Raw genomic sequence first — 14202 nt, 5'->3', positions numbered from 1 at the left:
AACTAATGTGAATAATTTACCGAACCCTTACATACTTTTTATATTCTGACCATTAACAATATCCCTCATACTAGCCTTATAACACACCATCATATTCTCAATACCAAACTTCTGAACCACAAAACTATTTTCATTAATAAATACCTTACCAATCATTAATAAATGGGTGATTCATTGTTAATTAAGGTTTTGGGGAGCACAGAGTGTGTTCTTTAGGTTTTACACTATTTTTTTATGGAGAAAAAATATTCATAATCACACTATATTATGATTATGGCCCTATATGTTACCTAAAACAGGAGAACATAAAAGCCATCACAATTTGAATGAGTTTTATTTAATGTGAAGAATGCGATTCCATGTTTGAATGTGAAAACATGTGTATTAGCTGCGCTAAAATGTTTTTGAAAAGTTGAAATATTTTCTATTTTTGCATTTTCTCGGTCACTTTGGTAAAAGTCATACAATTTGAGACTAAAAGAACAGTGTTCAGAGTGTTTTTACTGCTCTTAAATTTAAAAAAAGAAGTCATTTTTAGTCATTTAGTCATTTTTCTGATCTCTCTGCTAGTGTTCCCCAGCTACTAGACATGAAATAAATGCACCTTGATAAAAATGGTGTCCAGTGGTTGACTTGATAGGGCAATAGAGACCCCTGCATGGAATAAGGATGTTCTTTTGGTTTCATACGAAGCCAAGAACGGCCACAAGAGGGAGATAAAGACACACACCCACACGATGTTAGATACAATTACCTTTCAGTGAATTCTAGGAAAGATATTCATTTGACTTTCAAATAACTGAACTGTTGTACTAATATTGTAGTTCCCATATCCCATACACAGGATACATTGTCATTTTAACATAAGGCTACAGGCTACAGCTCTAGACAGTTCAGATAATTAATGATTAGGTGGATTCAGAAGTCAGGCTGTGTTTATTTATCATGGTTGTAAAAGCCTGGCATGGAGGTCATGCTATAAACAATCATAGTAGCACATGATGAAGGAAGGGAAGAGGGAGAACACGTGGACTCTTCCGCCTTGGGAAGCCAATGAAAACCTGAAGTGGGCAACTTCTCTCTAACTGTCTTCTTCCCCTCCTTTAACCCTCTCCTGCTCATATTGCTTTGGGTGTCAACTTTCAGTGCTGTCACATACGCTGCTCGCTGCGTTAGCTATGTGATAAACATTAATGCCAGTCATTTCCGTCGCATTGTATTTGTGTTGTAGTTTGTGTTGTCTGCTGCTGGGGGCTGAAGGAGCACTTTCCCCCCGCAGGCTGCTGCCTACTGCTGCTTTACTTGGTTATGGCGTCCGTGTATAGCGGGTCCCATACCTTGAGCAAAGATGATGTGAATTACAGGATGCATTTCCGAATGATAAACGAGCAGCAGGTTGAAGATATCACCATAGAGTTTTTCTACAGGCCCCACACGATAACGCTGCTGACATGCACCGTTCTCAGTTTGATGTATTTCGCCTTCACAAGGTAAGTCGCTAATGTTAGCCTCGGAGGGTTAGCTTGGTTAGCAGTGATGCTCTTGACAGTGCCAGGTACAGCGCGCAGGGCAGCTAGCTTGTAGCTATTATTTTAATGGATTTTCTAGATGAAAGTAACTTAACGACCCCGCATGAAGGCAATGCAATGACCACCTTCCCATTGCTGTCATTAAACCTTAATATAAGCTAATGAAAGGAGGTATTATGTAAGGTTATGTTAGTCCAGTGATGGGTAACTGTTTCGTCTGGTGCTGGCATTAGCTACAACAATGTAACTAGCAAGGGAAAAAGGTCACAACGATACAAATAAAGTGCGTATCTCCTTGTAAAAGCCCCTACAAATATAATATAATGTAATGTTGGGCTGTTGCTGTTTGAAACTTGAACATATATGAGCCTCATCCAAATTGATACAGCTGTGGAGGGGGATACAAAGGACTGGCTGGTTATTAAATGTGGCATTTATTTTAAGGATAAAGCACAACATTATGATATTAACTGCTGGTTGGAAATGTTTTTGTGCTTTGTGTGTCTGCAGAGATGATGGACATCCTGACAATAATATCTGGGTGGGGCTCATCCTGGTCATCTCCTTTTTCCTCATCATCAGTGTTTTGGCATTTCCAAATGGTGAGCAAAAAACAAGGCACACTGAAGCTATTCTTTTGCTACTTCAAGTGTATTTGTATTAGTTTTAAGCACATTATGTCTGAGGGCAGTAAATAATGCCCACCATTATGCCTTCAGAACAAGAAAGAATCTCAATAAGTACCTTTTTAATATGAGATAAATAAAGGGATTAAGTTAAATGTATCTTAACTACATGAGTGAAGAAGGTATATTTAGATTGTGGGGTCAATAATCACATTCAGCATGGCATCATCTCATTTTTAGTCACTATTTTTAGGACCGGCGTTCTCATGAATGGTATGTCAACCTCTCTAAAAAGCCATAAATTATATCTGCCAGCTGGCATGAAAAAGGGGAAGTGTGCAGGGTTGTGAGTATTTGTGTAACAATAATACAAAGAAAAACAGATACAACTGTTGATTGTCCACTCTTTTTTGTTGTAGTTTATATTTTTTATATAGTTTTTCTCCGTGCTCATTGTAGGTCCATTCACCAGACCACATCCAGCAATATGGCGAATAGTTTTTGGTGAGTATTTGATAGGGGGAGGGGGGGAGTGTTTATGTTTGAACTTTCCCTTCTGAATGTCATGTCCTCTTGCTGTGAAGGTCTGAGTGTCCTCTACTTCCTCTTCCTGGTCTTCATCATCTTCCTGAACTGGCAGCAGGTAAAGCAGCTAATGTACTGGTTGGACTCGAATCTGCGCTATGCCAAGAGAGAGGCGGACATAATGGTGAGTGATGTAGGCTTGCACCAAAAGAAAATGTATATTCAGATTGATTTAAGCTGGGCTCAGACTACAGGAATTTTAGACTGATGTATCCCTGCTGACAGTAGTAGGAGAAGTCTGGTATGAGACCTCAGTCGGTACCGATGTTCGGCCCAGGTTATCTGGTAATGTGACCACTTTACAGATTCAGTCTTAAATTTCCTGAACAGCTTGCAGACTCATCAGGACTGCACAGACAACTTCAAACATGTTTGATATTCAGGATTTAAAACCTGGATGATTGCTTCACTATGTTCAGAGTGTGACCACAAGAGCCAAGGAGAGAGACAAGTCTTAGCAGCAATGTTGCCAAACAACCGTAAACATCATACTGTTGACAGATATTAAAGCTGACAGTTAAAATCTCACCTCCAGTTCTCGACTCGTTTATCCTTCTGCTTTTGTTTTTTTTCTCCCTGCAAAGCGTGTCTAAAGCAAGTTATTGCACCATGTCAGTCTCCATTTTGTTTACATCTGCTTGCCATGAGATCATGTGAGGCAGCGATAAACTTAATAATATCCCCTAGTGTGTGATGTGCCATTATTTTCAAATCTTGTAGTGTGTACATGTTTGAGATAGAGAGAAAAACATCTGTGAAGTTCTCCTTATGTGCGTGACGCAACCTGATTTGAAAATCAATCAGGATTTTAAAACTGCTGTAGTCTGAGCCCAGCTTTACCCGCACCAGTTGTGTTCACTATCAGGGGATTATCAATCATTGTAATGAGGGCATCTGTGCTGCTCTTCGCAGGAATATGCTGTGAACTGCCATGTCATCACCTGGGAGAGAATCCTAAGCCATTTCGACATTTTTGCATTCAGCCATTTTTGGGGTTGGGGTATGAAAGCCCTGCTCATTCGAAGCTACGGCCTCTGCTGGACCATCAGTATTACCTGGGAGCTGACTGAGGTACAGCAGCACACACCAGACACAAGATAACAGCATCCTGTGATGTGTCAATCTCTGTCTGACTGTCTGTATCTCCCTGTCTATTTCTCTTTATAATGGATATGGGTTTCCTACACCCTCAAGAATATTACTTATACATTAAGTAAAGTAGGCTGAACATTTCACAGTTCTCCAAGTATGTTTCAGTTCTCAAAGCCTTCTTGTATCCTCCTCCCACAGCTATTCTTCATGCATCTGCTGCCTAACTTTGCTGAGTGCTGGTGGGACCAGGTGATTCTGGATATCCTGCTGTGTAATGGAGGTGGCATCTGGCTTGGCATGACTGTTTGCCGCTTTTTGGAGATGAGGACCTACCACTGGGCCAGTATTAAGTATGACATTGTATTCTGGAAATTACTGAGGGCCATTTTATCTGGTTTTGTGTTGATCGTTAGGCTGTGTGAACAGTACAAACAGAGATGTACCTACCTTTTTTGAGTCATTTAGTGTTTAAAAGGCGAAGTAGGATTTATATTGGAGATCAGCCATGATTTAGTTATATCACACTTTATTGTAGACAGTAATATATTGTCAGCCCATGTAAGCTACCTTGATATAAACCCACTCATTAAAAACTAGCTTGGTAGGATGATATGACATCTTAAAGATTTTTAAAAACAGATCTTTCTTAAAGTAATGAGAATTTGGGCATTTGGTAAAAATGCAATGTTATACCTTTTTTAAGTAATTTCAAGTTTTTTATTATTATTTGTGCATCATGAGGCTATATTCACCTTTTGAACGTGTTTTTTAACATTTAATTGATAACATTCATGTCCTTTCATCCATGTTATTAAAGTGTAACTTGATTGTAATATTTAAGGGAATCATAATAAGTCATAATTAGTAAGACAGCTTTTAGTTAATTAAGCAATATCTCATATATTTATATCTTTTTTGTTGCATCAGCTTAATTAAGTATACTCAGCTCCAGCAAAGGGATTTCCGATGACCTGTTAAAATGCATAAACTGTTGTTTTGAAATCTGATCCACATTCTCATCAGTGAGGAATGGACTTGAATGATTAATGTGAAGGATTTACTTTCATCTGACGTTGCACACTGCACTAACATAATACTTACTGTAAATCTATCTGCAAGTCTTTGTAATCCTTCTTCTGTGCTTCCCATCCAGGGACATCCACACCACCACAGGGAAGATCAAACGAGCTGCGTTACAGTTTACCCCAGCTAGTTGGACCTATGTACGCTGGCTTGACCCCAAGTCTTCCCTGCAGCGAGTGGCAGGCGTCTATCTCTTCATGATCATCTGGCAGGTGGGTTGGTAAGAAATCCTCTCTCACCATCTCACGGTGACTAAGTGCTGACTAGTCGGGGATCATCCAGTGTGTTGCGGGTGTTAAGTCCAGGCTAATCTAATTTCCTCCTCTGTTGTTGAAATCTAAAACCTAGTCTCACGTGGATCCATATAATGACCTAGTGTCCTGCTGTCTACACATTAACAGCTAATCCCATAAGAGTGAAAGACAGGCTGGATTGCTCTGGTGCTATTAATGGTAATGAGAAAACCATGGATGGAGAACTTCAGTCAACTATGGCTGCCAAAGTTCTAGCCTGTGGCTGCCATGGTAATGAAATCTGCAGTTTCCCTCATTTTTGTGTGGTGATGAAGCAAAATTGCCACCCTCTCACCCTGAGTCAGGCAGCTCCCAACTCTCTTGAGGCTTTAATAGTAATTACCAGTCTTTGAGAAATAGCTCAAGAGACAGGGAACGGCTCCGCTGTGCTCAGCGTGGTGACAGTTGAGCTGCTCTCCACTGGTTTCAACCACGCAGGCTCCAGGCCAAATGAGTGAATAACACTGCAGCAGTCCACCCTCTCATTATCTTTCAGTGGAGATGAGAGGGACTTGAACAAAGTGTCCCTCAGAATGCATTGTTATTATTGCTGCCAGTGTGTTAATCCAAGTGCGACTTGCTTTGTAAAGGGAATCTGTCAGTGTCCCAATTTCTGTTACTTTCAGTTTTGTTAAAGGGGACATAACATGCTCTTTGTGATTTTTTACCTAATACTGTTACCATGACAGATGTCTGATGTTAAACATGGTCAAAATTCAAAAAATTTGAGTTGAAAATACGTAAAAATACTTCAAGTCAAAACCCTGACTTCAGTATGCTCTGGACGCACTATTTGCTGTGTCACCTGTACTTTCCAGTCAAATTAATGTCAGACTGTTCACGCACACCCATAAACAGCCACCGTTCTGTAGCGTTTGTTGCTGTAATTGTTTCAGAGCTTGTTAGCATTGTCCACTCACATATTTATCTCATGTGTTTGGAAGTCATGTGTTTTGTTGTGTGTGTGCATGTCTGTGTATCTCTCTGCGGTTAGTCTCGCATACTACTTGACCCATCAGCCTATTATTTTTTGTGCACATTTATGACTGTATGCTGAATGACTTCTTCTGATAGCAGTGATTACCACAATTTTATAACACATTTTAAATTTTATACCACAATCAACTCCTAACTTCTCACACTTCTTAACTGATAGGGCTACAAGTGATCAACAACTGCTGCAAAAGACAAAACTGACATCCACAGAAAAGTTTGATCTCATCTTGAACTGGAGCATTTGCAGATTAATTCTATACCTAGTGTTCACATAGTGAAGTGTCCCTCAGAAACCCACAGACCACTGTGCCAAGACTCGACTGTCAGTGAGATACACACGGAGAAAAGTTTTAATATCTGTTGAGATGATTTGTTATAAAGTTATTAGATGTGAAATTAAGTTAATGGGTTAAGTTAAAAAGTAAAAAGGGATTCTTTTTTTATTTTTCTAAAACTAAGCACTTTATTTAAGAAGCACAATCTAAAGCTTTCTGTAATGCACTATATTTTAAAATGCCATCTTTATTTGATATAAGAAAAGAACATTTATTTATCTTATTCTTTTTTATTGTTATTTTATCTATTTGATCATTTATTTGAATCCAACAAGTTCAGTGTAACTACTAATAAATGAATTTGACAGTCTACAATCTACCCACTAGACACAGATGCTGCTGTAACTACAATGCTACTTCAAGTTACTGAAAAATAACACAGATATTATGATTTCCCAGACCTTCACTTGAGGAAATGTTCACAAATTGAACCTCAGTGAATTTTAATTGAATACCCCTTTAGTATTGTTTGTTTATGTGGCTTCCAGAGCTGCTGGTAGTCTGCCGAGGGGCAGCTTCTGAGGGCTGGCCAATCAGAACAGAGTGTGCTAATCACAAGTGGGGCCTTAAAGAGATGGGAGAAAAAATAGAGAGATTTTTGAACTGTAAATCATGCAAAGATATTCCAGTAGAGCCCCAGAATATAAATATAGACCTGGAAATGTCCTCTTTAAAATAATCACTAAACATTGCCAGTGAAAATATTTTGAACAATCTTCAAGCAATTCACGCACACAAAAACCCTAAAATGTAGGAAATATTGTATTTTTATTTTATTGGAAATGATCTACACATAATGGAAACAGTCTCAAACTCTTATTAGTGAAAACACAAAGTCGAGCAGACGACACGCAGTACTGAATATTTCTTTCACAAATGTTACCATAGTCTCCATGTTTTAACTAAGGGCTGAACTGGTTTCAGTGCATCTGCCTTTAATAAAGTGCTAATTCAGTGAGTCTCATTGCCAACAAGCCTTATTCACAGGAAACAGTCTGAGTTGTCAGGTCTAACTAATAACGTTAATAATGGCTACTTTCCTTTTAGGTCAGCCAGTTTCAGCTCACTGACGTGGCTTACTGGCACATGTTCATTGAATAGAGGTGTCATTAAATGTTATTTGTTGCGCCTGTGCTTTTCCTGCCGTGACACCAAAACATCTGTGTGGACATACAAATACTGTTGCATGGTAGACCTCTCTAAACCAGTCTGCCATCATCATGGGAGACAAAAGTCAGCTCACATTAGATAAAAGTATCAAAATATCATATTAGTATGAGAAATGAAAGATTGTTTTGCTGAGAAATTGACACAAAAGTTGAAGAATATGTTTGAGCAATGCTTTTATATATACACGGTGCTGATAGTGATGGTTGCAACAAGGGCCTAATTAGATTAGGTTTTTATCAACATCAAGGTCATTTCAACTAAAGTTAAGTCACAAACATTTTTCCTTATATTACTGTACTATTCCTCACACATATTTCCAATGAAATATTATTATTATGTTATCTTATTGTGCGAGAATTAAACAGCTGTTCAGGCTGTTCTGTGAGTTAACTGTGTTTTGCTTTAATCTACATAAACCCTTTACTGCTTCCCCTTAAAATAATATTTAATCCTCATGTAAAATGCCGTACCAAGCACCAGTTGAGAGTAGTGCAGTGTTCGTAAGAAGTAGGACTGACACATTATCCATTGTTTTGGCTCAGTACTCTAGCACATTGAATTTGAATTGAAACAATGATGAGATTAAAGTGCTGACTTTTAGCTTTGAGTGTATTTAAGTATGTTCTCATTCTTAGTGGGTGAACAGAGTTAAAACTGTGGTGTGATTTTTAAATTTATTAGTCTCGCTGGTTTAGGTTGATGCAGCAGGAAGATGTTCCTGAACATACATATAAAACGAACAAAGTTTCTAGGGCCAAACAGTAAAATGTTCTTGATTGGCAAACTCAGTCACCTGATTTCAATCCTATTGAGAATGTTTTGCACCACTGAACCAGACTAAAGGCAAACAAGGTGCTTATGGCTTTATATATGGATTAGAATCAAATCTTAAGTATTTATGTTAATTTACTTAAAAGAATAAGTGTTATATTGCTACTGCATTTTATTGTCTTCTCTCTGTCTCCCTCTTTGTTCACAGCTAACAGAATTGAACACCTTCTTCCTCAAACACATTTTTATCTTCCCTGCGAGCCACGCTCTTAGCTGGTGTAGGATCCTGTTCATTGGTATCATCACAGCTCCAACAGTGAGGTAAAAACACTGTTTTACCAACAGGAAAATGAGTCCCACAAACCTTTAATGCCAGATGTTACATTTTTAAAATGTTTTTTTTGTTGTTGTTTTTTTTTACATGTCCTTGTTTCGACATTTTGACAAACTAGTACTGCAAGTGAAATTTGCTAACTTTTCCATTATGTTTGTTTTTGCCTCAGGCAGTATTACGCGTACCTTACAGACACACAGTGCAAGAGAGTTGGGACCCAGTGCTGGGTGTTTGGGTAAGTGAAACCTAAATGTTTGCCCTGACTAATGTGGATTGTTGGCTGGACTGGCCACAGACCAGTCCTAATATGTGCTGTTTTCTGAGAGAGTGAGTGAGTGACTGAATGAGTAATGAAGTTACACTATTAGTTGGCCAGCCGATTGTTTCAGTTTCCTTGTTGGCCGGTTCTCTTTCGAAATGATGATGCAAGCAGAGGACAGCCGTGTGACAAAGATTGACAGTGTTTCTTGCTCTGAGCTCTGACACTCTCAGCTCCAGTGTTAAACACAGCAAATTTGACTAAACTCTTGTTTAAACAAACAGGTACCAGCTTATCTACCATTTCCTCCTCCACTGTCCAGTTTGATTGACAGCAACTGGTAGAAGAGATGCTCTGTGATGCGTTTGGATTTTATAAATGAACTCATACCAGGACACAAGCTTTTTATTTCTCTTATGTTTTCACATCACAGATTATGAACAACAGCATTAAAACACGAGTCTTGCAGGTAAAACATGCAACTCATGTAGCTTGAATATCAGTTTTGCGTGGGGTGGCGGCCCTGCAGGTGCACTTGATTTGAAACTCGGCGGAGATAAGCCTCCTGAATTTGATCCCGAAATGCTGGCAAAACTTCAACTTACAATATCCTCTGCAGCCTCCATGATCAATGACTGGAAAAGATGAAAAAAGGGCAAATAGAAGCATGAGAGAGACCACACAGTGAAATCACCCAAATAACCATCACTGACAAAACACAATGCAGAGTGAAAAATGAGAGACATGCACAGAGTGAAACAGATGAAAGAGCAGGGACAGCTAGTTGATAGGTAATTAGAATAGTTATAATCAGAATTAAAATAAGTTTTCTTTCAAATCAAACATAAGATATGAGTGGGAAGTATTATTCTTGCAACTGCATTTATAGCCTTTTTTTTTTAAACCTTTTTTTTTCTACTCAAACATAGTGTAGCCATGTCATGTGATATGCTACTTCAGTACACTTTCCTAGCACATACTAATGGGAACACTACAGAAAATGGCAGATGAGCATTTAATATCCAGGAATTCACATTATACACTGATACTACCCCTGTAACTCACTGACCTCAATTTCACACACTGACCAGACATGGTCGAGCCATATACAAGGTTTTGACCTAGTCTGGTTTCAAGTGAGGCCCAAAAAAGTCAGTTACATTACACCACATATCAATATACAAACTGTTGGATTCCTGTGGTGTGCATATCAGTCTGTGAGGGTGTCAAGGGCAGATAAAGAATGGATGATTGAACATGACAAATGTTTACTATTTGGTGTGAACAGTGATATTTGTCCAGGCACCACAGAGTTGACTTAATATCAGGAACGCTATTATCCACAAACGCTGTAAATCTCACTAAGCAAATGTTCAAGTCAGTGAGCATAGGGGGAAAATGGCATACTTGTTTTGAGTTTTTTTTTTTTTTTTTTTTTACTGAAATTTAAAATTTATTGCAGGTGGGTCGGAGGTTTCACTTGTTTGTTTTTTCTCCCCATTCACAGAGCGATAGCCTTTCTGGAGGCCTTGGCATGTATAAAGTTTGGACAGGACTTGTTCTCAAAAACACAGATCCTCTATGTGATCCTCTGGCTGGTGTGCTTGGTAAGATCAGCATCACGGTATTAGTACTATTCTGTGTCTAAATGAGTTACCATGGTCTTCTGCAGTTAGTAAAAGGCTAACATGCGTTAACATTGCTGCCATAACAGCAAAGACATACATACCCTTCTGTTTTAACATTAAACACATTTTAACTTCAGAAACTTTCTGTGCAGTAGGTTATTGATTATATCCATATCCATTATATCCATTAAATGTTCTGTTGATCTGTTTTTAGGCCTTCATCACATTCCTGTGCTTATATGGAATGGTTTGGTATGCTGAAAATTACGGTCCAAGAGATAAGGTATGTTTTGTCTTTGAAAAGGTATGTTAATAAAATGCAGCTCATTTGGCGTCAGATTAACTGTACCTTTAACCTTGTTGGGAATGCTTTATCTCCTGGAAGCTATTTGCTGCAGCTATTAGTTAGTCTGCGGTGTGTTTGCATAAACCTTAAGGTAAGGTTTACACACCTGCACAAGTGTTAAAACAAAAGCCCCTTTCGGACCACTTAGGTAAATGTTATAACAGTGGCCTGAAGTCTTAATAATTACCCTTGTCACTTTAATCCAGACCTATTGGGTCAGACCTAGTTATATTACACTTTTACAGAAATGAGCACTTTATAAAAATGATTTTCCCCTTTGTAGTAAGTAAGGGGCAAAAAAGGTGAAGATAAGAAACCCTCGTTCAACAACAAATAACAGTCAGACCTGCACTCCTTTTTTAAATTTTCAACTTTCATTCATGCTGGCTCTAAGATTAGAATTATGAATATCAGGCAAAACGCTTTCCATACAGCATTTAAGTAAATAAAAAATGTATCGTAATTGAATTGCTGTAATTCCCTTTCTCATACATTATGAGGTTGGTTAGAAAACATTTTGTGAGTTTCACTGTGAAAGGTAATTAAGGCTTCAGTGGCAAAATATTGTAAAAAAAACAAACAACAAAACCCCATCACTGTTGTAACCTGTGTGACAATAAAAAAAACATTCTTCGTTTATATCATTACTTACGAGTATAGCAGCTCTCATATCTGAAAGACAAAAAGGTGTTACAGATACTGTATGTGAAGCCTGCGATGTCATGTGTTCTCTCAGTGAATATTAACTTTGTTTCTAGCTGCTATACGTTCTCTGTGCAGTTAATGGTATGTGTGTCATGTGTCTGAACTTCTCCTCTCACAGAGCTTCTCAGAATGTGATGACAGTAATTACATAGACTCTGCTGACCACCTTTCAGAAGGATTTAAAGGTACAGTGACTTCACTGTTGTTCATCAACCACATAAAAGTGCTTATTAAAGTATTCATCAGTCTTCAGCTGTTATACTATGAGTGGCTGACCCCTAGTGTTTGAAATGGTATCTTACTCATATTGTAAATGCAGTTCAGTCCCACTTTTTAATGAACTCATTTTCAAGGTATATCCTCGTGTTTCAGGAGAGACAGAGGTGGACGACGACAGTCCTATAACCAGACGGAGAGGAAAGGGCTCAGGAAAGACCCAATCCATCAATGGCCTGGACAGCCAGTAGGAATCGGAGCCAGAGGCTGATGAGCGACTCCTGAACTCACTCAGAGGAGCCGGGTGTGAAGGATCACAGGTTGGATAAAGGGAGGTAAAAAAAAACAAAACAAGACCATTCCCTGGTGTAATTGTGAAGTCTAGAAATCCCCCCAACTACAGTAGAGGGAGTGGAGACAGGAGAGACTGTGTGTGGTGGATGAATAGCTCCATACAGGGTTTATTAGGAGGGCACAGAAGGCTTGGACTACAGTGATGCACACAAAAATGTGTGCTGTAGTCATAAAAGCTCCTAAACCACTGATTGCAGGTTTCTTTGTGTGAAAGAGAACGAGAAGACGAGTCGTATTTTTGTGTGTGTGTTAGAAAGAAATGGCAATAAAGAACTGCCGATTCTAGATTTGACTGCATGATCATAGTAGCTGATAAACTATAATTTACAAACATTTATCCTATGATACACTATATCATTGATGGCTAATGTGCATTTGACTGGTTTACACCAGCCTTAACTACATTATGTTGGTTCAAGACATATATAGAAAGCCATTATGTAGAATTTATCACATTACTTTGAGCCTCTATGTCTATAGCATAGAAATGCTTAAGTCTTTTTTTAATAAGTATCTTGTCATCTATTGTCTGTTTACATCACATAGACGTTCACGCTGTTTAATGTTTATAACTTGAATGTGAGCAGGATTTCAATGCAAGGCGGCTTTAGCTGGGGAGGATAATTGACTGAGGTATTGTGTTTGACCTGGAACAAAGCAAAGCACACCGTTAAAGCACTTTTCAGAATGTCTTCTTGGAAATACTGTACATTTGTAATGTTTTGAGTATTTTGTGAATCATTGTGACCTTGAGTGATTTTATTCTCCCTGTCCATATGTGGCTGCTATCTTTTTTTTTTCTTTTTTTTTTCTTGTTTACTGTACTGATAATGGAGGGCAATTATTCAGATTCTTGCATGTGTTGTAAGGCTCTACCTGTCTGCGTGCGGGTGACTTTGTTTTACTGCCGACCTTCTTGTTATTGCATATATTGCATCTGCATGTGTGTCAAATCAAGTGTTTTTAGTAAGAAAATGTAGTCAAAGGATTGTTGTATTACACCACACACCAGGGCAATAGTATTGTCACTTTTTGTCTTTCACTGTCATTGTAACATTTTAATTCACCCTTGTGCCTGTATGCATGTTCTTCTTTTTTTAATTACTAACTTTTCTCAGTTTGTATGAAGACACCATTTTGAGCTTTTGTGTGTAATTCTTCTGCTCTGGAGTGCTTTATTAAAGGTTTATTTTAATTTGCTCTGTCAATATCATCTCAGTACAGATATATCCCTCATAATCCTTGACAATCCAGACGTTGACCTCTGTGGAATGGACCAGGCTGTCATGGTAGACACTATAAATGGTACATTGTCTCTGGATTTAGACGTAATTTGCCAAAACAAGTCTGCTGAACATTTCTTGTGCTGTTATTTTTCACTGTGAAATAATGAAACATATTAAAATGTTTTACATTTCCTCTTAAACTCTTTGTGATGTTATTATTGGAATTAACTGAATTAACCTTCTATGTGCTTGTCCCTGCAATGTTACCGCTTTCATTCACAACACAGCCGCACCAGCATTGTCCCTGAAGTGTTACTAGCTCTTGTGATTGGAAATTATCGGTACAAATTTTCCTGAATATCAATTCCTGTTTCTATTCACATCATGCCGAAAATGTTCTTGGAACATTTCAGGGATAGACTGCGCGTGGGAAAGAGGCTTTAGAGTGGCAGCAACACCAGTACATCCCACTTAAAGCAATAAACTAATACATCTTCATTACTCATTAAATAAATCCCTGTTATACTGTTACTTTATGTAAGTAGGAAGGTATTTGTGTACTCAAATAGGAAATTATGAATGACCTTGCCTGACCCCTGAAGAGTGCCCCTCTGCAGCAAAGAAGCGCCGGATTGGCTGACACGAGCACTGCCT

General features: G+C 38.4%; 1 protein-coding gene across 1 annotated transcript; it reads left to right on the top strand.

The window, feature by feature from the left end:
* The first annotated feature begins 1308 nt into the window (after nt 1–1308).
* Nucleotides 1309–13742, top strand: ptdss1a (phosphatidylserine synthase 1a). The gene is made up of 13 exons (XM_062422587.1): nt 1309–1490; nt 2040–2131; nt 2615–2659; nt 2740–2864; nt 3653–3811; nt 4031–4182; nt 4986–5127; nt 8689–8801; nt 8984–9049; nt 10581–10680; nt 10916–10984; nt 11871–11937; nt 12125–13742. Exons 1-13 carry the CDS (start codon nt 1309–1311, stop codon nt 12217–12219), a joined length of 1407 nt encoding a protein of 468 aa, XP_062278571.1. The 3' UTR covers nt 12220–13742.
* The last annotated feature ends 460 nt before the right edge of the window (nt 13743–14202 follow it).

Source organism: Scomber scombrus, chromosome 7, assembly GCF_963691925.1.
Source record: "Scomber scombrus chromosome 7, fScoSco1.1, whole genome shotgun sequence".
NCBI lineage: Eukaryota > Metazoa > Chordata > Actinopteri > Scombriformes > Scombridae > Scomber > Scomber scombrus.
The sequence above is the reverse complement of the archived record's forward strand: the minus strand, read 5'-3'. Positions and strand labels throughout refer to the sequence as shown.